Source organism: Euprymna scolopes, chromosome 26 (assembly GCF_053919585.1).
Source record: "Euprymna scolopes isolate OS-2025 chromosome 26, ASM5391958v1, whole genome shotgun sequence".
Classification (NCBI taxonomy): domain Eukaryota; kingdom Metazoa; phylum Mollusca; class Cephalopoda; order Sepiida; family Sepiolidae; genus Euprymna; species Euprymna scolopes.
The window spans coordinates 93,224,598-93,250,900 of NC_136507.1; the positions used below are offsets into that span (position 1 = coordinate 93,224,598).

At 33.5% G+C, this 26,303-nt stretch overlaps 1 protein-coding gene across 2 annotated transcripts in view; it reads right to left on the minus strand.

Annotated features, from left to right (window-relative positions):
- The window catches only part of LOC145248262 (zinc transporter ZIP11-like), a 272,606-nt gene that overhangs the window by 217,563 nt on the left and 28,740 nt on the right, over positions 1 to 26,303 (minus strand). The window contains exons 2-5 of one of the 2 annotated variants that reach the window (XM_080110134.1): positions 16,001 to 16,039; positions 14,686 to 14,853; positions 8,050 to 8,164; positions 3,000 to 3,026 (exon numbers count right to left, since the gene is read on the minus strand). In XM_080110134.1, coding sequence (XP_079966260.1) covers positions 3,000 to 3,026; positions 8,050 to 8,164; positions 14,686 to 14,853; positions 16,001 to 16,039 — 349 coding nt within the window. The remainder of the gene's footprint in view (positions 1 to 2,999; positions 3,027 to 8,049; positions 8,165 to 14,685; positions 14,854 to 16,000; positions 16,040 to 26,303) is intronic. The other variant, XM_080110135.1, reaches the window with a different exon arrangement.

A 26,303-nucleotide genomic window follows, 5' to 3' on the forward strand; every position in this document is an offset into this window, starting at 1 on the left:
TATTTACACCATATAAACTTTGGGTGAAAATTAAGAGAAATCTGCAATTTCAGCCCAGTTGGATTTGAGGAACATATTTTTTTTCACAGTCAGTTTCGGCCTGGAAATCAAAAATTGTTATGTCATGACGTAGAATTTTCGACCCCCTGCGTTTTATAAAATTTGGATTTTTGTTGCAAAAAATAAAGCTTTGGAACTAAAAATTCACACATGCAAAGTTTTGAGGGCAAGGAATCCAAAAATCATGGTTAGAAAGATGGCAAATGAGAGGAAGTACCTTATTTTTACCATTTTAGGTGGTGCCGCAGCATTTTTTTAGAACTTGTTTGTCAAATTACATCATATAAAAGGATATGCACCCCTACTTCAGTCAAAATGGACAAAAAATAGTCGAAAATAAAATGTTTCTGTGGAATCCAAATTCAAAGAGACCACTCCATCAGACCAAAAAAGGTGCGACATTGAAACGAGTGTCAATATTCATTGTTTTTATAAAATATATTTGAGTGTTGTTTACCTCTAAAAGAAAATGTGGTGCATACTTTATGAATGTCAGCAGTAGAGGTTATGGAGGGAGGTGTGGTGAAGAAAGGGAATAGGGGTTGTGGGAGGGGGGGTGAAGGAAGAGGGGGAGGAAGTAGGGTCCCATGTGATCAAGCTGCCACTTGGCGGCAGTTTATTGGCCTAAGTTTTCCCTTTGATCTGAAGTAGTATTATATCCTCATTGCTGTTACTTTCCTTATATTAGGTCTTTATGGTTGTTTTTTCTTTTCTGTTAGCGAGTTCATTGTCTATCTATTTTATTGATAAGCTCTCCTCCCTTTCTTCACCACGCCTCCCTTCATAACATCTACTGCTCACATTCACAAAGTATACACCTCACTTTCTTTCAGAGCGTATACCACACACGAATATATTTCATAAAAATTGAATGTAATCGTGTTTCTAGTTTCAATATTGCTTTTCTTTTGGTCTGATTGGTCTCTCTGAATTGGGATTCCACTGAAACATGTATGCACATATGTAACTAATAATGCTTGTATAATAAACAGGCTTTATATCAGCTCTGTCCTCCATTGAGCACTCTTTAATAATCATGCAGGTTTCCTTTGATTTACATCTAGGAAACCAATCAGTACAACCATATATATATATATATATATATTTAAAAGAGTGTAGCCATCAACAATTGTGGGTTTTTTTTAAAGGTTTTCATCATATTTTTATTTTAAAATATTTTTATAACGCGAGAGCACACCCTAAGCTCGAAACGTGTTATAAAATATTTTAAAATAAAAATATGATGAAAACCACAATTGTTGATGGCTACACTCTTTTAAAATATACATTTTTTCTCTCGTTGGAACTACACAACCATCACTTTAAATATATATATATATATATATACTTGTTCGTAATATACTGAATTTTACTGGGTTCATATAATTCAGTAAATTTTCATATACCAATGAATTTTAAGCCAAAAAGAGATGACTAAAAATGTAAGCTACAAAATTATCATATTTCATAATTGAGCATTAATATATTGTATTAACAAAACCAAGACTTCAAAAAAAGAATTGATAGCAACAAAAAGTGTATTTCATTGTAAGTTACAATTGTTTCAAAACCGGTTGGACAATTTCAAGCATTATGGCGTTTGAAAATTTTCACATAACCAGCCTTTCTTCAGACTTCTTGAATAAAAAACACTTTAACAACAAAACATTTATATTTTGTAAACATTGAAGCCACCATTGGGTGAATACGAAACTAAAAATAACCGTAATGTTTTAGCTAGGTTGTTCTGGCCATATTATAAATATAAAAACAAAATTTTTTTTAAATTAATTATGTGAAATAAAGAAATATAGAAATCTAATTAAAGAATTCAATGAATAGTATTATTAAAAGATATTAAATGGCTACAGGTTTTGTGGTAACTTCTTATGACAGGTTTTTAAATAAGGATACAAAAATTAGGTGATATATTACTATTTAAATAAGCTCTTGACAAAGGATGCGTCCAGGATAAATGTTTTTGCATGCTTCATTTCCTTTAAGGGAAATTTCTTTAAACAATGTTTTATTGTTAAAGTGTTTTTATTCCTTTTCTAACTCATCTCTGTGTTTGTGTATTGCTTAATGATCCTTCCGGGGCCACAAAATTATATAACTTCTTTTATTAAATGAGTAAAATATCTTTTTTTCTTTTAGACTTTTGTTGTAAAAACAATATATTTAAAGAAAAATACTTTGTTTTTTACATTTTGTTGTTGATGGCATTAACCCAAGGGGATTGACCCCCGCCCCCCATGGAGAGAGGAATGCACATGTTTGATGTCGTTCATAATTTGTGTCAGCCACACTACACATCAATTCAGACTTCACTACATATCAAGTCACACTTAAACATGTACATTTCTCTCTAAAAAGGGGCCCATCCCCCTCAAGTTAATACCAATAAAATGAAAAAAAATGTTTAAAAAAAAACAAAAAAAACACTAAGTCTTTTTCTATGAATAAGTTGTTTCAACAACGACAGTTTCAGAAAAGAAAAATATTTAATCATTCAATAAAAAATTATATAACATCATTCAACTTTCCAAATTTTCTAATTAAACTTATGTAATAAAGATGTGACTAAGTTTCTCTATTCAAAAAATAATTAGTTTTGCAATAATGCAAATATCAAGCAACTACATTAAAACATCACTTAGTTTGAAGATTCCCAAATCAATTTCAGAAGAAAAAACTTGAAGGAATGAAACCAGAAAGAAAGAAAAAGAGAGTGAGAAATGGAAAAGCTAATAGAAATTATTGTAATTTGTTCAAAGACAGTAAAGTTTCATAATTTCCGAATAACATGATAGAATATTATTTATTTTTCAATGAGCAGAAATTCATAAAATAGATATGAAAAAGAAAATGTATATTTAATGGAAACTGACCACGCACTTCCTGACCACATATCATAGAATACAATGACTAACCAGTACCTTTTATTTCCAAATCAGCTGTCATCTCTGAAATAAAAAAACGTTTACTAGTTATAACTGCAAGTGAAAATATCTGCTTTATTATATTCACCCGGGTTCCAAATCGCCTTTAATTTTTATATCACTTGAGATACACCCAGACAGATTTTTGTTTTTTTTTGTTTTGTTTTTTACTGTAGAAATTTCCTCTACAGAGGTGAAGGATTCTAAAGTCACAAAATTTGCAGAAACACTTTGAATATTTTTCTTAATTCAATTCAGCATTGCAAAAAAAACATTGTATTTAAAGTGTGCTTGGGAGCCGGTAGTTGGACTCTATGGTAATTCCTTCCTAACTGAGGTAGATTAAGAATTAAGTAGGTTCACAATTTAATGTATCGCTACAAAGTGGAAAAGTTCAATAAGAGTTCATATAAGTTCCCCAAACTGGGAAATAATTCAAAAGTCCCATTTAAGGGGATTGTCACAGAAGTCATGAGTTTCCAAGAATGCTTCCTGTGAATGAATAGGTGAGAACAGGTCTTTCCATTAGTTTTGTAATTTTCTTATAACTTTATTAGTAATCTTCTCTTTCTTTGCATATCTCCTCTCACACGATCCTGCCATTTGCTTTTTCTTTATTTTCTTATTTGAATACTTTCTTCTTTTTTTTTTATAAACATGCATTCTTGGCCACTTGCCACGTTTGTCATAAAATTCAGTTGAATAAAGCCTCGGAAAACGGCTCTTCTGCTTGCGTCTTCATTACATTACAATTAGTTTCATAGAAACGTGTGGGGATGGAAATTCCCAGGCTAACTCAATTGTCACCCTTTTAATCTCATAACTGGAGAGCGACCTAGCCACGTGACTCCCTGTTTCTCATATTTCTCTCTCTTTTCCGCTGAACCTTTGAGCAGTCAACATGTGACGAAGTGTTGCTCCTGATGGGGGCATCGGCCACCCAACAGCGCTCCTGACTATCCATCAGCCTCTCACAGCTATTAATAACAAGTAACGAACTTTTATTCTCAACGAACTCTTATTCTTAATATTTCTTATGTAAAGAAATCTGTATTCTTTTGCTGATATATACTGGTGTGTTTTCGTCATCATTATGCGACCTTTTGCTTTCTCAATCCTTCTACCATCGAATTAATTCATCATATAACTACACCATGGGGACGGGGTCATCAATAACACGAACAGACCTCTACAAACGTGAATTATACAACAAAATTCAACTAAAACTGCTTTGGCACATAAACCTGCGCCTATTTAAAAGAACTTCAGAGAGAGGCTCAACTTCCATCAGCCTTTGCTATAGACAACCAGAAGTGCCTTCGGTTAGCGAATATCAACATTGCATTATTTCATTAGCAGACACAATTTTTGCACCTTTTTATTTTTCGGTTTTATATATATATATATATTTTTTTTTTTTTTTTTTTTTTTACGTGGTGGTCCACTTATCAAGGCCCGGAAGCCACTCAGGGATAAGGGTTATTGCAAGTACAGTACGTTAGTGAGGAGATTTAATGAAGTGTTTACTTAAGGGGGCAGTTCATCAGGAATTTGTTTATGCTGGACTTGAAGACATCCAGGTTGTAGTCAGATGGGAAGCAGGCAGACGGAACAGAGTTCCACAGGCGTGCAGTTCTAAGAAAGAAGCTTTGTTCATAGAACCTACGTTTTGATTTAGGCACAGATAAAGAGTGGGGAAAATTTTTGACAGTGGATTCAGCTAGGAGAGTGTTTTTCGTAAAAGATTGGCGAGGGGGTATCAGAGATTGGAGTTCAGACGAGCACCTACCATGGAAATAACGATAAAACAAAGATAGGCTCGCAAAGTCTCTTCTGTGGGAGAGAGGTTGCAGGGAATAGAAAAGGGCATCCCCCACTATGCCACGAAGTATATTTTGTACTCTGTCAAGGCAGGATAGGCTGTTTTTAGCAGCTCCTGCCCAGATATGGCAGCAGTATTCCATCCTTGGACATACTTGGCTTTTATATAGATAGAGAATTGCATCAGTAGTGAGATATCTTCTGGAGCAGTAGAAGGATCCCACCATCTTTCCAGCGACATTGGCAACATACTTGATGTACGTGTTCCATTTCAGATCAGGAGTAAAGGAAAAACCCAGAAGCTTGTCAAAACATGGGGCTTCTCCTAGACGAGAGCCATCCATTTCAATTGATGCCAGATGGGAACCAGAGCGTTGATAATATTCGTCTGGGTTTCAAATCTTAGGATGTGTTTAGACTTCTGTTTTATTTTTACAATATTAGTGAAAAATTGGCTGATATTGTAAAAATAACACCGAAGTCTAAAGACATCTCAAGATTTGAAACCCAGACGAATATAATAAAACCAAAAAATGAAAAGGTGAAAAATTGTTGTGTCTGCTAATGAAATAATGTAACGTTGATATTCGCTAACCGAACTTAACAAGTAAGAACTTGTAAATATGATGCCAAAAGAACAGCACATTAACATCAGTGTACAAGAAAAGCATACATTTATGATGTACTAGACTACCCGTAACCTGTTGGGTCAGTATGTTATATTAGCTATGGAATTATTGTACGAGTGTGGCACTTGTGACGTAAACAAAAGTTTTTTGTAACATAACAGAAAAATTTCTATGAAAGTATATTAAAATGAAAAAGAATATAGATAGATTTCTATGAGTCATTCTATTTATAATTGTTTATTTTTGAAAAAAAAAAAACTTACAGCCTTTGAATTATAACTGGTTTGCCATACTTATAAGTAAATGTGCACTGAACAGATACCATAATACTTAAAGTTAAATTCAAATTTTGATATATCTTAATTTAAACGCGAAAAAAGAAACAATTAGGACGCTGAAAACGTACACAGTAAAACAATACGTTTTATTGTCGTGTAAATCGCCGTTGTAAAATGCTCTTATGGTTGTCAACGTGTTAAATTGGATTTACTGTAAGAGAATTGCGTTAAAATAACTTAAACATAATACGGAAATGAATAATCTAACAAAAAAAGTAGAATGTTTAACAATTGTTTATTTGGATAATTTAAACGCGAAAAAAAAATTGGGACATTGAAAACGTACACAGTAAAACAGTACGTTTTATTGTCGCCTAAATTATTAAGTATATATGAAACACATCGATGAGTATACGTATTATTTGTAATCACGTTTTGTGTTTGCTTCCCATATCTTGAAGTTTTTTATTCAATAAATTTAAGACATTCGCTTTTCTAAGGATGTCCGTTTGTTCGAACGAAACTGGTCCGGCGATTTGTGTTTATTAGTTCACGGTGTTATGGGTTTATATTTATGTATGCATGAGAAACCGGAAGTCGTAAACCGGATGTTGGGTTACAACACTCATTACAAGGTCATTTGAGTTTTATAATTATATAGATTTAATGTAAAAAAAAAAAAAAAAAAAAGAAATTTTGGCTTAAGAACATGTGCAGAGGTGATGCCATGTTTGAATGTTGGGAAGTGTTGGTTTATTTAAAAGAATCGGATTCCTGAATGTGAGGATGGTCAGTGCTCAGTCAATCAGAACGGATGGATATTGTCAAGGGAGCCGTCATTATTTATGAAGAGGAAATGGGGGAAGATTATGGTATGTCTATAAGTTTATGATCCAGTTATGAAAGGTGAAAGCACCAATTCTGTATAAGGTGTGTATTTCCTCCCAGTGTTGACTGGTAGTAGTAGTAGGAGAAGGACTGGATATTTAGAGGGAAAAGTAGGAACTAATTTCTTTAAAGATGATGCAATTGTGATGGTGTTGCTCCTAACTCAATGTGTCTAAAATGCCATTCTAAAGTTACATAAGATAGTGGCTAATAGTATAGACATAATAAATTTGCATGTAGCATCTGTTGTTGCAAACTTACAGTACTTTGGTCCAAAGGAGGATTTCTGCAATCAAAATATTATATATGGAGATATATATTAATAGTAATCTAATTTCTTTCAGATTTTTATAAAATCTTTTTAATGAAAGGCAAACTGTTGTAACATGTTTTGGCACATACATGTGAAAACATGCAGAAATGTGCAGGCATACATATGCATGAATGAAGGAAATTATTATTTTGTAGTATGAGTACATCTTATTATAAATTTTCCTAGTGTCTGTCTGTGTGTGTGTGACGCGGTTTATCTCAGGCTACAGGAAACCCACCTAGGCAAGTAAAATACCGAAATGAAGCTTATGACCCAGCGGATGTTTTAGTAATATTTATATCTATGTTTGATGTATGGAAATTAAAAAAAAAAATGCAAAAAATGCAAAAATAACGATTTGCTAAACAACGTTTTATTTACTGGATATTTTTCCAGTATTCACCGGAAGTTATTACCACCCTTATTAAGTTCAATTCTCTGTCTGTATGTGTGTGTGTGTGTGTATGTGACGCGGTTTATCTCAGCTTACAGGCAACCCACCCAGGCAAGTAAGGCACCAAAATGAAGCTTATGACCCAGTGGATGTTTTAGTGATATTTACATCCATGTTTGGTGTATGAAAATGCAAAAAAATAACGATTTACTAAACAACGTTTTATTTACTGGATACTTTTCTGGTACAACTCAAGTTTGCCCAGCTGGGCAAACTTGAGTCCTTGTTTGTACAAATAATCGTAGAACAATGTACAGTTTTAATGAAGTATTTGAATTTGTATCAGCCATGAGCGTCAGAAATTATTGACAATTTTGCACCTCATGTGCACGTGTATTAATCACTAAATGGTGATAAAACACAGACTGTTGGACATTCATGGGTTTAACTTGATGGACATGTCAGGTATAGATTAAAGTTTATTTCTACTAAATATGGTTGGATTGCAAAAGGGATTCTGAATTTTGTTAATGATTCCAGGAATGGTGGAAGGAGGGGGAATTAACCTGTACATATATTTTTCATTTATTTTTATCAATAATAAAATACAATTTCTTTTGTATCACAGAGAAAATAATGATTAAATTTGAAGGCAAAAAAGCATATAAAATCAACGATTTCGAAATTTAAAAAAAAAAAAAAAAAAAAAAAATGAAGCTTTTACCATCTTTTAAGGGAATATCTTCCTCTGGAATTTCTTTATCAGCAGAATCAGCACCATCTTTTAATCGTTTAGGTTCTGTATTTATGGCTAATGCAATACTAGTTGGACTATCCCCCTAAAAATAAAAATTAGTAAAATACTCTTTAAAATAATTAAATAATGGGCGGATATTGAACAAGCTTGCCCCCCCCCTCTATTTTTTTTTTTTAATTTTTCATCTTTTTTTTTCAATTATTTCAGCAAATTATTATCGAATGGACACTAGTGTATAAGATTATCAAAAAGATAAAAAGTCAATATTTAAATATTTGTAGGGTGCGTTCAGTTTCTAATTTAATATTCTAGTAAATCAATCATCCATTTTAGAACTACTCAATATTTTTCAGCCAAATTTCACTAATTTAACCTTTTTTAAAAGTAATTTAGCTTTTTTTTAAATTTCGCTTTTTAACAATCTCCAAAAAAGGGTAAACTGTTTTTAAGAAAGACTAAATTAGTGAAATTTGGTTTAAAAACGTCAAGTTGTCCTAAAATGAGTATTTGATTTACTACTATGTTGTATTAGGAATTGAGCACCCTTCTCTACAAATATTTAAATATCGACTTTTTTAAAATTTTCTTTGATAATCCGGTAGACTAGTGTCTGTTCAATAAAAAAAATTGAAAAAAAGATGAGAATAAAGAAAATACGGCACTTCTACACTATTGGGACGAAATTTCGGAAATCGTAAAACTGAATTTCACATGAAAACAATGGTATCTACGTATTCCTTGTATTTTTAAGATGATTATATAAAAAAGTTACGAAAATCGATAAGGTAGAAAATTATTTATTAAAGAAAATAAAAATAGAATTTGATGAAAATGATCATAAAATACAATTTAATTCAAAAGGGAGGTAATTTTCTGTTTTGATTTAAACAAGATGGCAGAAAATTTTCACCTGCTAACACGATTAAAGTTGTTTTGTTTAATAATTCAGTAATATTCAGGTAATTTCGACTTATAGAATTTGAAAGCTACCATTGTAACTTATTAGAGTTGACAAAAAAAATCAGTTGAGACCATTGTTTTTGATCTGAAAACTATTAACTACAAAATCTTGCCCCAATTCTGTAGAAGTAACGAAAATAAAAGGGGGGGTGCAAGTTTCTTCAACTGCGCCCAAAAAAAATAAAAACTATTATTGCTTATTTATATAAAAATACATAAGAAATATCACAGTTCAAAATAAAATGACAGGAAAACTTATGGATATGTTTATTAATGAAAAATATTAATATACACCAAAAATTATGGAAAATTATCGAGTAGAATTTTAATAAAAAGTAAAATTTATTTATTAATCGGATACCAGAAATTTTGGAAACCTCAGATTTGGAGCCAGTTTTCACACTTTGTGATACCATAACCCTGAGCTTCACCATCTAGTTGTTGTAAAAAAAAAAAATTGAACTGGAGTTTAAAAGTTGTATTAAGTGACTTTTTCTAAAAAAAAATTATATAATATTCTGCTTGCTCCTTCCTTAGTCCATATGTTACGCTTTGGAAAAGGCCAAATATAATTTTTGAAGATCAAACGGATTAAAAAAATAAGGTTGAATTCATGAAAGTTTAATCTGGCAACCTTGGACAAGAATATAAGAGTGACCTCCCTTTGATATAGCTGTAATGATGTGAGAAAGGCATTTGTCGTAATTTTGACGTGCAACAAAGAAAGTGAAACGTTATGTAAAATAACATTGTGAAAAAAAAAAACAGAGTAAAGAAAAAAAAAGGAAAGAACAGCATCTGCAAAGAGGTGCTAAACTTAAAGATTATCTCTTACGATATGATTTTATTATTTGTATTGAACTATGTAGCACAATATTACTTTTGAAATATTTATTAGTAGTTATTAATTTATCCCATTTAGGCCATATCTTTACTTAAAATACAATGTACACTATTTTCATAGAAATGTTAAACATTTTCTGGGTCTTATCAGTTTTTTTAACCAAAAAAACTAATTTTTTGTGCTATCCAGAAAAAAAAAAAAAAAAAACATTTGTTCATTCAATATAGCTCTCATTTTGTGGAATTTCCACAGTTATTATTATATTTTAGAATACCATGCCAATAAATAGATATTTTTCAAAGAAAATGTGATAATGCCAATTTTCTTAAAGCCTATAATAATTACATTATATTATTTCTATGCTTAGCCAAAGTTGGTTTTTATATCTTCAAAGATTCAGTTTTCTAATAATATTTTAATGCAAGCATGTGAAGATAGGCTTAGTTTGGTAAATTTTCACGTAAAATTTGTCAGAGCTACATGTTCCAGAGACAGCAAGCTGTTAGGCTTATATTAGAAATGTACAAAGAAAATTTTGGTACTCTTGCATAATTTGATCCAAATTCTCGTGATTTCTCGTCAAGCCCAGATCGGGCGAGAGCGGCAATCATCGGTGTCAGCCGAGCATTGTTCAAATGTTGAAACGCTAATTCGACTTCAACAAGTTTTTTTTTCCTTAATGTTTTTAGTAATTTTTTATTTTATGATTAGTTATTTTTAATGATTTATTTATTTTGAAATTTTTTTTGTACTTCAATTTCTGGGAGTTTGCTTAGCCAATGAAAAAGAGATACGTAAATGAAAGCAGACAACATTCGAGTTGGAAGAAATCGACTGAACCCCAAAAAAAGCTGACAAACAACTATATTTTCAGACTCGCCAAACAGGAAAAAAATGACAGGCAAGGAAATAAATCTGTGCATGCTAGAAAAACAACGAACCACGTCAAGAGGATGTGGAAGGAAGCGAAACAGCGTAACAAGCAAGAATGCGGGACCAGCCGGGACCCGGGAGCTTCTGGATACATATTGACTTGAATTTATGTGGAGACAAAAATTTGGAAACGATCCTTTTCTCTCCATCATAAATCACATTTCCGAGAGCTACCCAGTTGGTGAGGTGGGTCTTCCTTCCATTTCCTTTACTCTATCCATCACCTCCCTTTTTGCTGTCGATATGGCCGATCAAAGTAAAAGACCAAAGTAAAAGATTCCTAAGGAAATATCATCTCTAGAAAGTTATTCCGCTGGCAATTAACAACCGTTAAAAAAAATAAAGTAAATAAAAAATATCGCTATTCCTTGAAAAAAAAAAAAAAAATGTTTTTCTATTTCTGTGTACCCCCCCCCCATAATACGGTTAAAGAAAAACAAACAAAATTGTACTTACACCTAACATTTGTACGGGTAAACAACCTTTTCTTGAAGATAACAATATTTAAATAACCTGCTGTTGATAAATATTTTGCAAAAAAATAAATAAATACTAAAATAAATTAAATAAACATATTTACTTTTTTCAAGGTAGTTTTTTTTTGTTATTTTTTGATAATTTGTATTTTTTTTTTTTTTTTCAGTATATTTTGCTTCCTTCCTTAGTCTGCATCTGTTATGCCGCTCGGCTGTCCCCGATGATTGCCAGTCTTGCCCGATCCGGGCTTGACGGGAAATCATGAAAATTTGGGTCAAATTATGCAAGAATACCAAACTTTTTCATTGAATCACCAGAAAGCAATCTGGCTTGGATAGCTGCTTCCTCCTTATCTGACAGGAAGGCGGTAGAAGGAATGTCGTTTTAGGTGTATGCAAGTAAACTATAAAGAAAAAACAAAACCCCAGGGCGATTTTTCGAAGTTATAGAACTTGTTGAAGTTTCTTAATAACGTTTACGAAAGAAATAATAAGACATCTACAATGACAGAGAGAAGATAAAATGGGAATTCTGGCTGCTGTCCCACCATTACAGAACTGCATCAACGAAATGGACACACAGCGGGGGTTATGGAACCCCAAAGTTAACAGATGAAACCGAAAAAAAATTAAATTTGCATAAAACCATAAAATTACTAGGCTAAAAATATCATAAACGAAAAAAGTGTTATTTCCCTTGCACCCAAGAAAGGAGAGTTACCTGCCCTTGGCATAAAGGTTACCCTCATGACGGTTGAGTGTTAAAAACAGTCCTTTGCAATCACTTTAACATTTTGCATTCAACAGCTTCTACATTATTATTTATTCTTTAAAATGATTTAGTAAATTTGGTTTTGAGGTTGATGGTTCATGAGACAAGTTGCTGGAAACTGTGGTTCAGCCTGCAGACGTCCAAATAGTTTAAGATGACACCGGATGCATCATAGATGCTAATCTTTGGATGATTATACCTGTACATATCCCCCCCCTCGCCTCATTCATAATTCATTTTTACATGATTCTAGCCTTGTGCCAATCTTTTGTCAGTATACTTTGAAAATATCATTTATTCTGGTTTTATTTTTAAAAAATACATTGCTATGGCTTTCAAAAATATAAAAATGCTACAATATTTCATTACATTATATATATATATATATATATATATATATATACACACTAGTGACGGTGCTCGGTTTTGCCCGGGTGATTGGAGGTATGTGTTATGTTAGTAGGCAGGGAGGCTCGAACCCAAAGCCTAGACACGAAGCCGGAAAAGAAAGTGAAAGAAAACGTGACATTTTACTGCTCGGCCACGAAGGGGAAGGATTGGAAAGCATTCTAATTTAGCGATAAAATAGTTGATATGCTGAAATGAGTTCAGCCAGGCGAAGAAATGAAATCATGCGCGCAAGTTTGGCTGTAAGCCAGTTAAGCTTTCAGCTTCCCCCAAGAGGGGGAAGGGACTCATCAAGGGTATTCCCCACATTGATCAAAGCTGATTGCCAATGGCTTTTATTTCAATTCAGTTTCACTTTTATATGAAAAACACCAACAAACACGCCACTGAACGGAATAGCGTGAATTTTATAAAAGTCGATCAAAATAAATCTAGAAATGACGTCCCTTTGCAAATCGTAGAAATCTAGAGGGTATATAAATAGTTCTAAGACATAGTACCCCCCCCCGGAGAACTTCCCTGAAAAAAAACCTTTGCTGGACATACAAAAACGTGTATGCCACCTTTACCTTTTATATATATATATATATATATAATATAAAGCTGAATGTGTGTGTCTGGTCACAAATAGGCTCCTATATGGTTGACTATTTAAAAAACTGATTACATATAACGATAGAAGATATATCGAGACACAGGAATGGGTAAGTTTGATCCTGCAGAACGGTGGTTCGTTAAAATTGTGGGGTCTGCGTTCGCGCCTAGTCCACAAAGTATGGAAATAAAAAATTAAAAAATTTAAAAAAAAGCGTTTACAAGTGTTTTTGATATAGATGTACATAAAACATACTTATCAAAGTATTATTAACTTAAATAGAGATGGTATAATAAAATTATGGGGTCTGTGTTTGCGCCTTGCCTCGATAGAATCGAAATAGGCACAAACTTTAATACAGACTTTTCATACCTATCTGCGTAAGTACACTTTGATAATTATGTTTCAGTTTGAAAAAATATGGTATAATAAAATGATGGGGTGTTCGCTCACACATGACCTCCATAGAATGGAAATATGTCACAAAGTTTAACAAGGTTTTTTAATATAGATCCACAGAATATTGTGATAAGTGTTTCAGTGTGAACAGGTATGGTATAATAAATTATGGGGTTTATCTATTTTATTTTTACTTTCATCATATTTTGCTTTGGTTTTGATACCCCTGAATTCGAAGCTATCTCTTTACAACCCTTCCTTTTCATAACCTATCATACTTTCATAAATCAGAGTCCATTTTCTGTAGGCTGTTTTTGAACCCAGTCAACGACGGGTACTTTTGCTAGTATATATATATATATATATATATATATATATATATATATATATATAAAACTATTCAGCAATACAGGAGATTAATTGACTTACCGACAAAATAACATTCCAACGAAGGACAATTTTTTTTTAATAGTTTTAAAGAAACTTCCAATCTTCAGATGTCAAAAAGCCTTCTACTTTAATAGTTTCTTCCCCAGAACTGCTAGACTTTGGAATTTCCTTCCAGGTTCCTGCCTCCAACTTTTCTGACATGCAGAAATTCAAGTGTAATGTAAACAGACATCTTGCTGCTCAACTCCCTACATAGTATCCCTGCAGTTTATGTCCCTGATAGTAGCCCTCTACATCAAAGTGGCACTGTGCCTTGTTTGGAGTAAAAATATAATTAAGAAAAAACAACACATATATATATATATATATATATATATATATATATATATATATATATATATAAATTTAAATTTTCTTTAAAAATATTGGTACTTGTAAGGAATGGATATCCAGAGGATTCCAGTATTTTGACAGAGAACTCAAGTCAGTCCGGAAATGGTTGAAGCAGTTTACAATCTGAATACTGCTCCTCTTCACAAAAAAAAAAAATTTAAAAAATTGTATAAAGCCTGATAACACTAAGTATGTGAAGGTTTAGGTTAGGTGAAGCATTAAAAAAAATTAAATTAAAAAAAGAAAAACTTTCTAAAAGAAAAGTAATATACATTGATATGGCTTTGGACATTTCCGGAACTGGCTCTGACTTCTCCATCAAAGCAATAAAATTCTTTGAATAACTAATTATTACAAGAACTAAAATATATTCCAGCATAACAATTGCATTTTTTTTTAATTTGAAGATAAAAAAAGTGGCATATTCAATTACCATATATGGTATACAAATATCAGCTGCGTAAACAAAGAGTGATCCGAGAGTAAACCCTATGGCAACTGGTGCAAAGGCCCACTGACCAGTGTCCCCATAAGAACCCGACGTCTGTGCCATTTCAATAGCTGGATCAAGCAGTGACCAATATGAAGCAGCGATCATGACCTGAACAAAAGAAAACAAAATTTTAAATAAAACTAATTTTTTCTTAACCAATTTATGCATAACTTTTTAAATGTTCAAATTTAATTCAGACATGTATTCTGACTTATTAGAAGTAAAGTTATTGCTGCGTTTATACAAAAAAAAAAAATAAATAAATGAATAAATAAATCAATAGGTTACGAGAGGATAACTAGTTTGTGTACAAGAAGTCTAAAACAACAGAGATACGTGGGACGTTCCAAAAGTAATCCCTCTTGTATTTTTATTCCCTCTGAATGGATCAGAGGGTATTGCAAATTGCATTGTTATGATGACTGAACTTATGCATTCATGACCTGAAATTTTCATCTTTCTGTTGCAGATATTGACAGTGTGAGACTATAAGAAAGCAACTCCTGTCATAGATGTGCATCAGAGGCGGAGATGCATCATTAAATTCCTCCATGCAGAAAACATTTAACTGATCAACATTCATCGGCGCCTGTTGAACGTTTACAAAGCCGGTGCAGCTGATGTAAGTACAGTTAGGAGATAGGTTTGTCGATTTCAGTGTGGTGATAGATATGCAAGCGATAAAGCGTGCTCTGGACTTTTACGGCCGAGACATCAAAAGGAGCTGGCAAAAATGCATTGAGAATGGTGGTAACCATGTAGAAAAATAAATTCTGGAGCACAAAAGGTTGCTCGTTTGAATGGTACTACTCCCGTCTTTGTAGTTCTTCAACATTTTAGTTTTTGAGTTAAAAAAATAATAGGAGGTCTTACTTTTGGAACGACCCTCGTAGTTGAGGACTCAAATGTGGAGAAAATATATTTTGATGGCAAGGCTATTGAGGTTGTTCGGAAGTTTCTTTTTTACTGTGGCGATACTTTTGCAGCACAAGAGGTGACTAGTGCTAGTTTGGTTACAAGAGTTAGGAGTGGATGGAGTAGATTCAGGGAACTTCTTCCATTACTAAGTAGCAGAGTATCACTGCTGTTGACTAAAGAAAGAGTTTATTAGACGTGCACAATGTGTTATGTGTGTAGGGGTTGGCAAAAATGCATTGAGAATGATGGTGACCATGTAGAAAAATAAATTCTGGAGCACAAAAGGTCTAAAACAGTAAAATTTATTATAAAAAAAAAAAAAAAAATTTATTCTTACCCCAGCAGCAAAACCCAAACTTCCATCAAGAATTTTCCTCTGTAACAACAAAACACAAAAACTCATTAAAAAAGAAATAAATAAAAAAAAAAAAGGTAAAATTATGCTGAAGTTCATAGAACTTACATAAACTTCTTTATTTTAACTTTTATATAATTACAAAATGTACCCGGCGTTGCCTGGTATTAAACATAATGTTAAATTCCTTTAAAAAAAAAAAAAAAAAGAAAATGAAGTATAAAAAAAAAAAAATAGAACTGAGACATGTGCATGCGAGTATTATGTCATTTCTAAACACTTCACTTCTTGTAAGTAAAAAAAAAAAAAATTAATAATAATCAAGCTGATATATAAACCAAAACCTAAGGGCAGTGAGTCGAGTACGATAACCATTAGACTAGCTTGTCACGATCTTTAAAAAAATATTTACAAACCTCGTGAAACAGTTGACAAACACATAACCTGATGACCCCCCCCCCAGTACAAATTTTTCAACTCAGACTCCAACTTATACCAAATTTCAAGTTTGTAGATCAAAGATTCGTTGAGTATATAGGTTGAGAATTGTCCTATCAAACACACGCATTCTCACTTTTACAGATATATAAACTAGATGCTTTAGTTTGCCTGTTTTATAGTAAGTCAACTTGTTTTAGATTTTTTTAATGACAAAACAATAAATATTCTGAACAATTCACTGTGTCCAGCTAATTAAACATCAGTTGCTATCTTTACCCAGAGCAGCACGTTTTTCTTTAATATACTTTTCTTTTTTTTTTAATGAAAACAGTGAACGTTTGTTTGATGGATGCTATTAATTTATTTATTTTACTCAGAAACGGTGTCATTTCTTGGAAGACAGGCATAAACAGAGGTTGAAGAAAGTCTCACATAGGCAACCAGAGACTACTCCCATTTCTTTTGGATTTGAAACCGACGGTACTGTTTTTCTAATCTTCTGTAACACAAATATAATATATTAGTACGCTCTTATTTTGATATTTTCTTCATAATCAAGCACTTTGCTGGGGTTGTCTCCGACAAACCTTATACAGGAGTATTTTTGGTATTATATATTTTTGGTATTATATATTTTTCATATGTTTTTTTCGTATTATATATAGCAAATATTTTTCAACAATAAAGAAAGGTTTTACACTCTACACATTATTAGTTGTTCTTTAATTGATAATCCGTTAAATTCAACTTCTAAAAAGGAAGTTTTTACAAATTACGATTGCATAAATAATTGGAGTACAAAATTAAAGTCAATGAAATTAATTTTGTCATTTGATTTTATTCCAATGCAAACTATATGCAAGATTGCCTTCTATCTTTGACTTCCAATTTACTGCTTCACAGATGGGATGATGATGATAAGCTCGATATGGCCTCTTCTGATTAATGATAATGTGAAAACTTCCCTTTTCCCCTCATGTTAAGAACGGCTTTCTTGTCCACTTTACTATGTCTAATTATCCAGCCAAATTGGCAGCAAAAACCGGAAATAAAACAGAGCAGATAATCTTGATTATAATCAAAACCTTTTTTCATGTTTCATTTAGTGAATAGCTCCAAAATAAACGAGATATTGCAAGTTGAAATTGAAGAAAATTTCAATTTTATATTACCGATTTTTGCACGCTAAACTGTAGGCTGGTTTGTGATACCTAGTTTGAATAGTCTAAATATAACATCGTTTTTAGAAGTTAAAAAAATAAAATAATTATTGAAATGAGCCAAAATTGAACCAGATTCTTTTTTTAGTTCAAAAGCCTTAGGAATTTCATGAAACTAATATTAAAACCTTAATGCAATGGAAATAGGTCTCAGAAAAAAAAAAAAAATGGTGGTCAATTAAAGGTGCTTTAAAAAGTTTTGTTCTATTATAGATTAGAAATCATTTGCTTGTCATCAGTAAATGATAGTTCTTTATACCAGCTGTCGAACCATCGTCATAAACAAAAATCAGATTTTCTCAAATGGTTAATGCAGTTAGTCACCATTTTTTTGTGACCCATTTCAATCCTGTAAACATTTAAACATTTTAATATTCATGAAATGCATTAGGATTGTGGTATAATGGATAAAGCATATTGTAGCAAAAGAGAAAAAGAGGAGAAACACATTTAACTGATTAATATTCAATCATTTTATTTCAGGAATAAAGTGGGAGAAGAGTAAAGGATTTGTCAGTTCAATGGCAGAGAGTTCTGACTTGGTAGTAGTAGTAGTAGTAGTAGTAATTGGTGGTGAAATAGTAGTGTCAATAGCAGCTGTGCTTTACTGCTTTATTTTGATAGGAAAATTGAAGGGAAAATTTTGTCAGTTCAATAACAGGGATTCAATTAAAAGGGAGTTGTGACGATGACTGCAGACGAATTGTAATTTTTATTAAAACATTTTATTAAAAAGAAAAAGTAAGGATAAAAACATTTTTTGAAAAAAGATGCGGCGAGTTTTTCCAAAGTAACAATTTCTCTTCATTTTTTATTATTAACTAGCGAGGGGTACCCGGCGATGCCAGGGTGTTTGGGGTGGGGGGATAAAAAAATGTAAGTATGAGGATCGAACCCGAACCGTTGAGGCAAAGTTGTGAAAAAAAAAACGTGCGCCGTTAACCATTGCCCTGCCGTGACATGCTTACAGAAACACGTTTGAATTTATTTAATTAGTTGGATTTAGCAGGTGCTCGTTTTAATGAGTTAATGAGGTCAGTTTGACCGTGGGATTTCATTTACTGCTGAACGCTTTTTTCCTCACCCCCAAGATGTTATAGGAAAAAGACTAACCCACATGCGACGAGCGACAAATATTGAATATTTATCTTCCCGAAATCCAGCAAATTAAATAGACAGGCGAGCTTCGTTGTTAACTGTGAGATATTAAGATTTGTATGTGCTATAAAAAGTTTTAAAAAGTTGTTAAACGAGCGACCACTTCTCTGAAAGAAGCCTTTTGTAGACACACAGAAAAAACGAACACACATACATACATTTTCGCTTTTATATTCATAGATGTTATATTAAAAAAAAGTTGTTGTTACATGATGTTGTTCTTCTAGTTTATTTATTTCCAGGCACTGTAATCATTGGTCCAATAAAGAACATTGACTAAAGAGTTGAAGCTCATCTATAATTACAGCACCTATTAATTGTAAAAGGTAGATAAATCCCAAGTTTTTTTTGTGTGTATCTGTGTGTGAATTATTTGTTCAATATTGTTGACGATTGTTGACACACAGACAATTCGACCAATACGTTGTTCGCATCGATGGCTCTGGCCACGTTACGCTGTGAAACCGGAAATTCCTGCAGAAATACATACCAGTGATTGAACGCTCCCCACTCCTGAGGCTACACAGACCAACGTCTGCGTTCCACAGCCCTAGCAGTGCAGCCGAACAGCCACAGCCAAACCAACCAACACCACTCACTAACACACTTTCCGAGCCTCCCGAGGGAAAGGAACACCCAGCACATACCACTGTCATGCCTCCCAACTCTGACCCAGCATTTATTCAGCCAGCCCCCGCGACTACGGAGAAACCAGCGGTCGATCACAAAAAGAAGATCCCTATGGCCCTTCGGGGTCTGATGCCACACAACGCCCCCGGCCTACAGGAGCGCCCGGTGTCTCTGCCTGACCCAGACACCGCCCAGGAGTCAGTGGATGTGTTGCTTCTAAGTTGGTCAACCCGCCTCTTCTGCCCACCTGCCCGACTGAGAATAGTCTGTAAACAGACTTTAAATCGTTAAATCTACTTTATGTACGAAGACATTTTATTAAGTTCTCATGCCCAGATGGACCATTCGCATTGAGCTTAACTGATTACCTGGAAATCTTACAACACTCATACTCGTCTTTAAGTCTTAAAGACTGGGGGGGGGGGGGGTATACATGATGTTGTTCTTCTATTTTATGTATTTCCAGGTGCTGTAATCATTGGTCCAATAAAGAACATTGACTAAAGAGTTGAAGCTCATCTAGTTGTAGCTTTCTTTTTTAGATAAAATGCTTTGTTTAATAGAAATTACAATTCCTCTGCAACTATTGGCGAATTTGTCTTCTATTTTGTAATATGAAAAATGACACTTTTAAAAACAAGCATTTTTCTTTTAAAAAAAAGTAGTTAAAAAAAAAAAAATTGTGTTGCAGTTTTTTTTTTTGTTTAGTTTTTTAATCCTTTTTCGTAATGTTTTTTTCATTTTTTGTTTAAAAATAAATAGTTGCATCCTTTTTTTTTTTCTTAAAATTCCTCAAAGTTGGTTTTAGCATTCCAAATTCTCATATGAAAAAATAAATAAATAAATGAACAAATCTTTTAGTAAAATAAAGTTATCTTCCTCAGCACAATAATGAATTCTCAAAAAGCGATGAAGACCAGAGTCAAATCACTGAGAACATCTTACAACGAACAATGTCTGCTTTGTCTTCAATTTTACCACACGACGGGGCATGGCTAACAGCGTGTCATCATTGGCTGTTGGAAACCTAGTTGATAACGATTGCCTGAAATTTGCCGTCACCCTGCATACAAGTTCTAGACTGTGAAGTTACCATTGTGGTCAAACGATCAACATATATAGACTCCACATCCTCTCATGTAGAAGGAGTACTTGCAGATTTATTAAGAATGGCATTCTCAATGATATCGTTCATTGGACAGTAGACATTGTTGGTTTCCTGTCGATCCTTTAACCAGTTGACCTAAACAGAGAGGATGGCAAATGGTCTGATAATCTGACAGGATTTCCCTTTGCAAACGGCAAGCTACTTATATATGATGTGACTTGTGTCAATACTTTTGTGGCAGAAACAGCAACAAACTTTGAACATGTAGCAGCAGCAGTAGCAGAGAACTGCAAACAATTAAAACATGGCGGCCTTCTCAACAGATTTATATTGCACAAAATCAGAAGTTTGCTCACTTTTATTTGCTTACAAACAGCAACCAGGCATTTAATCACAAAGACATAATTGGATTTTTCCCAATGTTTAGGCTGGTTTGATCTAATAATTATTTCCATTGTGATTAATTTTCATTTACTCGAAGATGAGATAACATTTTTAAAAATGCTTTACTTATTCAAAGCCTATATTTTTAATCATAAACTGTGGAATTCGGCTTCTGAACTGTTCAATGGCTACATACCACCGGAAAAAAAAAATAAAATAAAAATAAAATAAATTAAATAAATAAATAAATTAAAAAAATAAATAAAACCATTTATATTTAAAGGGGAAATAACTATTTTCCCCTTTTACTTTTATCTCCCTTGTCCCTTGAGATAATGTGTATTTTGGGAAACAGGGTTATGTCCCTTGGATTGAAGACTATCCTCCATTATAAAGTAATTATTCGGTTGGAAAAATATATAATAAATAATTATTATTGTTAATCTATGAAGAAACGTTTTTATTCAATTCATTTTTTATATTTGTCACTTATCACTTACAAATACCACATCATTTCATGGATCAACAGCACACAAGACAGCAACTTTTCTATTAGTTGATGTTTGGTCCTCTAACAAAAGGAGGGTGAACCTGTAAATTCGGTATTACTTTAAGGCCCGTCTCCCGTCCGTATATAACAAAATACTTTTTTGTAGATTTCGGTGTGCTAAAAACGAATCTGAAAACCGTTTCCGTCGCAAAAAAAATAGTTTTCATGACATGAAGAAATTAGTTTTTCCAAATGTGGGTGATCACTTTTCGATGAAAATTTAACTTAAAATGAGCACCCACTTTCGGACTACCTGGGAGAGAGGGCACTTTTTGTGTGTTTATTGGCTAAAAAAAATTTTTGTTTGATTTCTTTTGAATAGTATTAACCCCTGAACTCTGGGATTATTTTCTATTTCATAGCATAGCCTTCGTTTATGCCTTGTTTAGTATTGGCGAAAAATTAAAATTAGATGAAAAACAAGTAGTTTTCCAAATATTAAACCATGTAATTCTATATGTTATCACGATGGCTATTTTGTACGCGCAAGCGCACGCATATGGTCGACGCACGTGCGAATTACTTTTTCGAATAGTGGGTGATCACTTCTCCATGTAAATTTAACTTAAAATGAGCACACACTTTCTGGCCACCTAAGAGAGAGAGGACATTTTGGTGTGATTATTGGCTAAAAAATTTTTTTTTGTTTGATTTCTTTTGCATGGTATTAACCCCTGAACTCTGAGACTATTTTCCATTTCACAGTCTAGCCTTCGTTTACGCAGTGTTACAGTGTAGTATTGGCGAAAAATTAAAATTAGACGAAAAGAAAGTAGTTTTCCAAATATGAAACAATATAATTCTATATGTTATCACGGGGGGGGGGGGGCATTTTGTATGCGCTTGCGTAGACCATATGGTCTTTCTGCAGTGAGGTCATCAATTTTTGGTTTTCGGAACAAGAAGCCATCCGTGGGCCTAATATTGTTGTAGAAATAGACGAAACGTTGGTGGTACATAGTAAATATAATAAAGGTCGTCCTCTATCCCAAATTTGGCTATTTGGTGGAATAGAGAAAATTAGCAAAAAAAAAATTGTTATTCCACTGGTTGGTCCTATCGGTGAAAAGAGGGATAGAGGGACTCTCCTTCCAATTATATTAAAATACGTTTGTGCTGGGTCGATTTTACTGAGTGACCGGTGGGGTGCGTATCACTCCCTTCAAGACCATGGGTACACTCACTATATGGTGAACCATTCCGAAAATTTTGTTGACCCATCCAATTTGGAGATTCACACTCAGAACATAGAACACCTATGAAGAGACATCAAGGAGTCGGTCAAGCGTCCTGGCATTAAAAGCAAGTACCTTTACCAATACTTGGCCAGACACTTGTTTTTAAAAGACCATGGCGAGAATGGAATTATGCATCATTTTTTCATTCATGCTGCACGCCTCTATCCCCCCTCCCCAACATCAACGTCAGTGAGTAGAGTCTCAACACACAATCACAGACGAATCAACCGACAAAGAAAATTAGTGTAAGTGGATTATTTTTGCCATAATTTTTCTAGAATAATTGAATAATTTCGAAATTTTTTGCAAATTAATTAATTGGAGATTGGTTTACGATGGAAATATTTTTATTCTTTTAAAGCACACCAGGTACGCGCACGAAGGCACATTTGTCAACGATGAAGATAATTAATGTAAATGGATCATTTTGCCATTTTTTTTTATTTGTTAATCATTCTGTCTTTTAATTTAAAACGGAATGAAATTCTCCGATAGTTTTATCCAAATTTTTTTTTGAAATGTTAAACTAATGCATTATCCCCCCACCCCACCCCACAAAAGTACTATAATGTATTTTTGTCTGCCACTAAAAAAAAATTTTGTTCTGGAAAAAAAAAATCCAGTGTTTTTCTTTTTCAGCTAATTTTAAATTGCCTGCCAAACATTACTACGCTATGTGATAAAGCATTTTGGTAAGCAAGTGCGCGCGCGAATGACCATGTAACAGCCTTCATTGAATGTAGCATAAACACAAGCTGTGAAACACCATGCAAATGGTAAATTTCCGATGGAAACAGTTTGCAGATTCGTTTTCAGCACACAGAAATCTACAAAAGAAATATTTTGTTATATTTGAACAGGCCTTAATGTAAAATTTTACCGTAAATTTAACCTTGTCTGTTCGCACTTTTTTCAATAACTACGTCTTGGAATTTTTTTGAAATTTTGCACAAACATTAAACATAATATGAGTAACAACGGATTTTCCGAGAAAACTCCGGTTGCCCCCCCCCCCCTAGGGTTGCCTTTCGGGTTAAAATGGTTAAAATTGACACGTCTGTGCTTATTAAAAAAATTGATGACTTGAATTTTTATAAAACTTTGTGAAAAGTTGTAACTAACTGATTTCTATATAATTTTGTTTGTCTATACTTCGCGATAACTCTTGGGTGTGCTCCAGGGGCTCTTTTAGGGCTAATAAAAGCACTCCATTTTTGGGACTATTTTACCATATTTGTCCAAATTTTTCTGTATGTCTATTTAGTAGTTTTGCATGGTGCTGAACTCAAATTTAAATATGTTATGGCCTTGGGGATTGTGAGGGGGCTAAATGGGGGTGGTGGTGGGGCAAATAATGGACTTAGTCATTTCTTTTTTTGCATTATGCGGAACTCAAATTTACATATGTTAAAGCTCAAAACTGCACTGTTTGTTCATTTTAACTAGGATTTGACATCCCCTGGAAACTTTTGGGGCTATATGGTGGAGGGGGGCAGAACTTAGTCATTTTTATGCCTCGTTCTCTGTTCACTCAGAAAAGCAGCATGCTTCACTTGTTTTTTCCTTTTATAGGATGCATTTTCGAGACCCTTAATAATAAATTAAACGGGGTCGCCAATTGAACATCCTTAAATAAAGAAATAAAAATAAACTCAGGAAAAGACGACACTCGATAAAAAGCACGGAAGCACTGTGTTTATATAAAATAAATAACATTTATTTACGTGAAAGAAGTATTAAAATAAAGTGTTCCAACATTAGTGTTTTCTTGTGTTTGAACGTTTAAATGAATGATTATTGGAGTGCGGATTTTGTGTGTATGGCACAAGACTTGAAAGTACTGATTTTTTTATGATAGATTTGCCACAGGAGGGCTTAGAGTCAATATACCTTATTTCCTGGTCGAAACAGTTCGTAATTCATATAAGTGAACGCACGTGTGTGTATGTGCTCGTATTATAAGGACAGTGGTTTGGAATATAAATGTTCAAAAGGAGGGTTGAGTTCTTACTGGATGTGGTGAATTTCTACAATGGGTGTTATGGTTCATTTTCGGCCCACGTAAAACTATGACGGGTGTTTTAACATCTCACGAAAACGAAGCTTCCTTGAACACGTGCTGCACTTGAGAATTTGCCTTTATAGTACCTGCCCGTTGTTTTGGGACTGACCACCGTATTCAAGCGCGAAAGAGCGTAAACATAGTTCCTTTGCTTTTATGTATATGTGTGGTCGCATCACAAAATCATATTCCTACGCGTTTTTAATAAATAGGCGTTTCAAAGTGGTGATCCTGTCATTTATTTCAACCGGACGTAGAGAGTCGCTACACTATGTAAACATTGCTTAAATTGATTGATAATAATATGTTAATAATAACATTGTTTTACTAAAAAAACAATTGATTTTGAGAGAATGGTATTGAAAGTTGCTTGGGCTTGGCCAAGATCAAAGTGTAGTATCTGTTCTTCAGATGCTGCATTTCCATTTCTTGTTCTCTTTCGGTGGAGGAACAGTCCTTCACGACTGAGACAATTTTTTATTTTTGTACCTTTTCTCCACATTAAAAAACGACCCTGGTGTCTAACTGTCCCATGGAGAAGCATTGTAAATAGGTACATTTGGGAGCAAATCTGACCCTAAGGTCATCTCCCAAGGATGATGGAACAGTGCGATGGAAAACTACTTCAATAAGCGATTATGCACGGTTGACACAGAGCCAATCAGAAGAGAAGGGGATATGCAGTAATGACCACTGATTGGCTGGTTTGGACTGGGGAGCTCCATTCCTCACTTATCACATCATTATATAAGCTTATGCACAGGCGATTTTAAACAGTGAAATTGAGTTGAAAGCAAGTTGAATAGAAACACCTGACTGCAGCAAAATATACTGACGTTGAAATACTGCCATTAACCTCTCCCTGTTACAAGCTGAATAACTCTAGTTGAATGCTTTTGTCACATATGGTATTTTGCACAGATAAAATAGATTTGTGTTGGGCTAAAACACTACATTGCTGATAATTCATCGCTTGACATTATCGCTGACAAAGGCTTTCCCCCATACCAGTATCTGCAGACTGTTGGTGACAACATAAAAAGAAAAGAAAGAAAAGATAGATTCACTTAATTATATCTGTCATTTCCCCACCTATCAAGATTTACGATATACGAAAATTGAATCCGGAATTATGGGTGAGTGTTTCTCCAGGTGAAAGCACTGTCGGTTGCAAAGGATGCGAAATGTGTTGAACTGTGGACTTTGAAGTGATTTAAATTTATCTTTGTACAGTGATATTATATGAGAACTTTGTAGTTATATATTTTCTTTTAATATAATTTTTATAAAAAAAGAAAACCAATGACTGGAAGTTTTTTGGGGGGGTTTTTGCCAATTACTTATGCAAGGTTGTTAGCATTACTACCAAACCAACTGGACAGTCAATATGAGTTGTGTTTTTAGGGGGCATCCTATTAGAAAAGGAGTGGCTACCTGGCACCAGGAGAGGGCTGTGGCCTGCAGATTAACAAAAACAATCACGTGGCATATGGC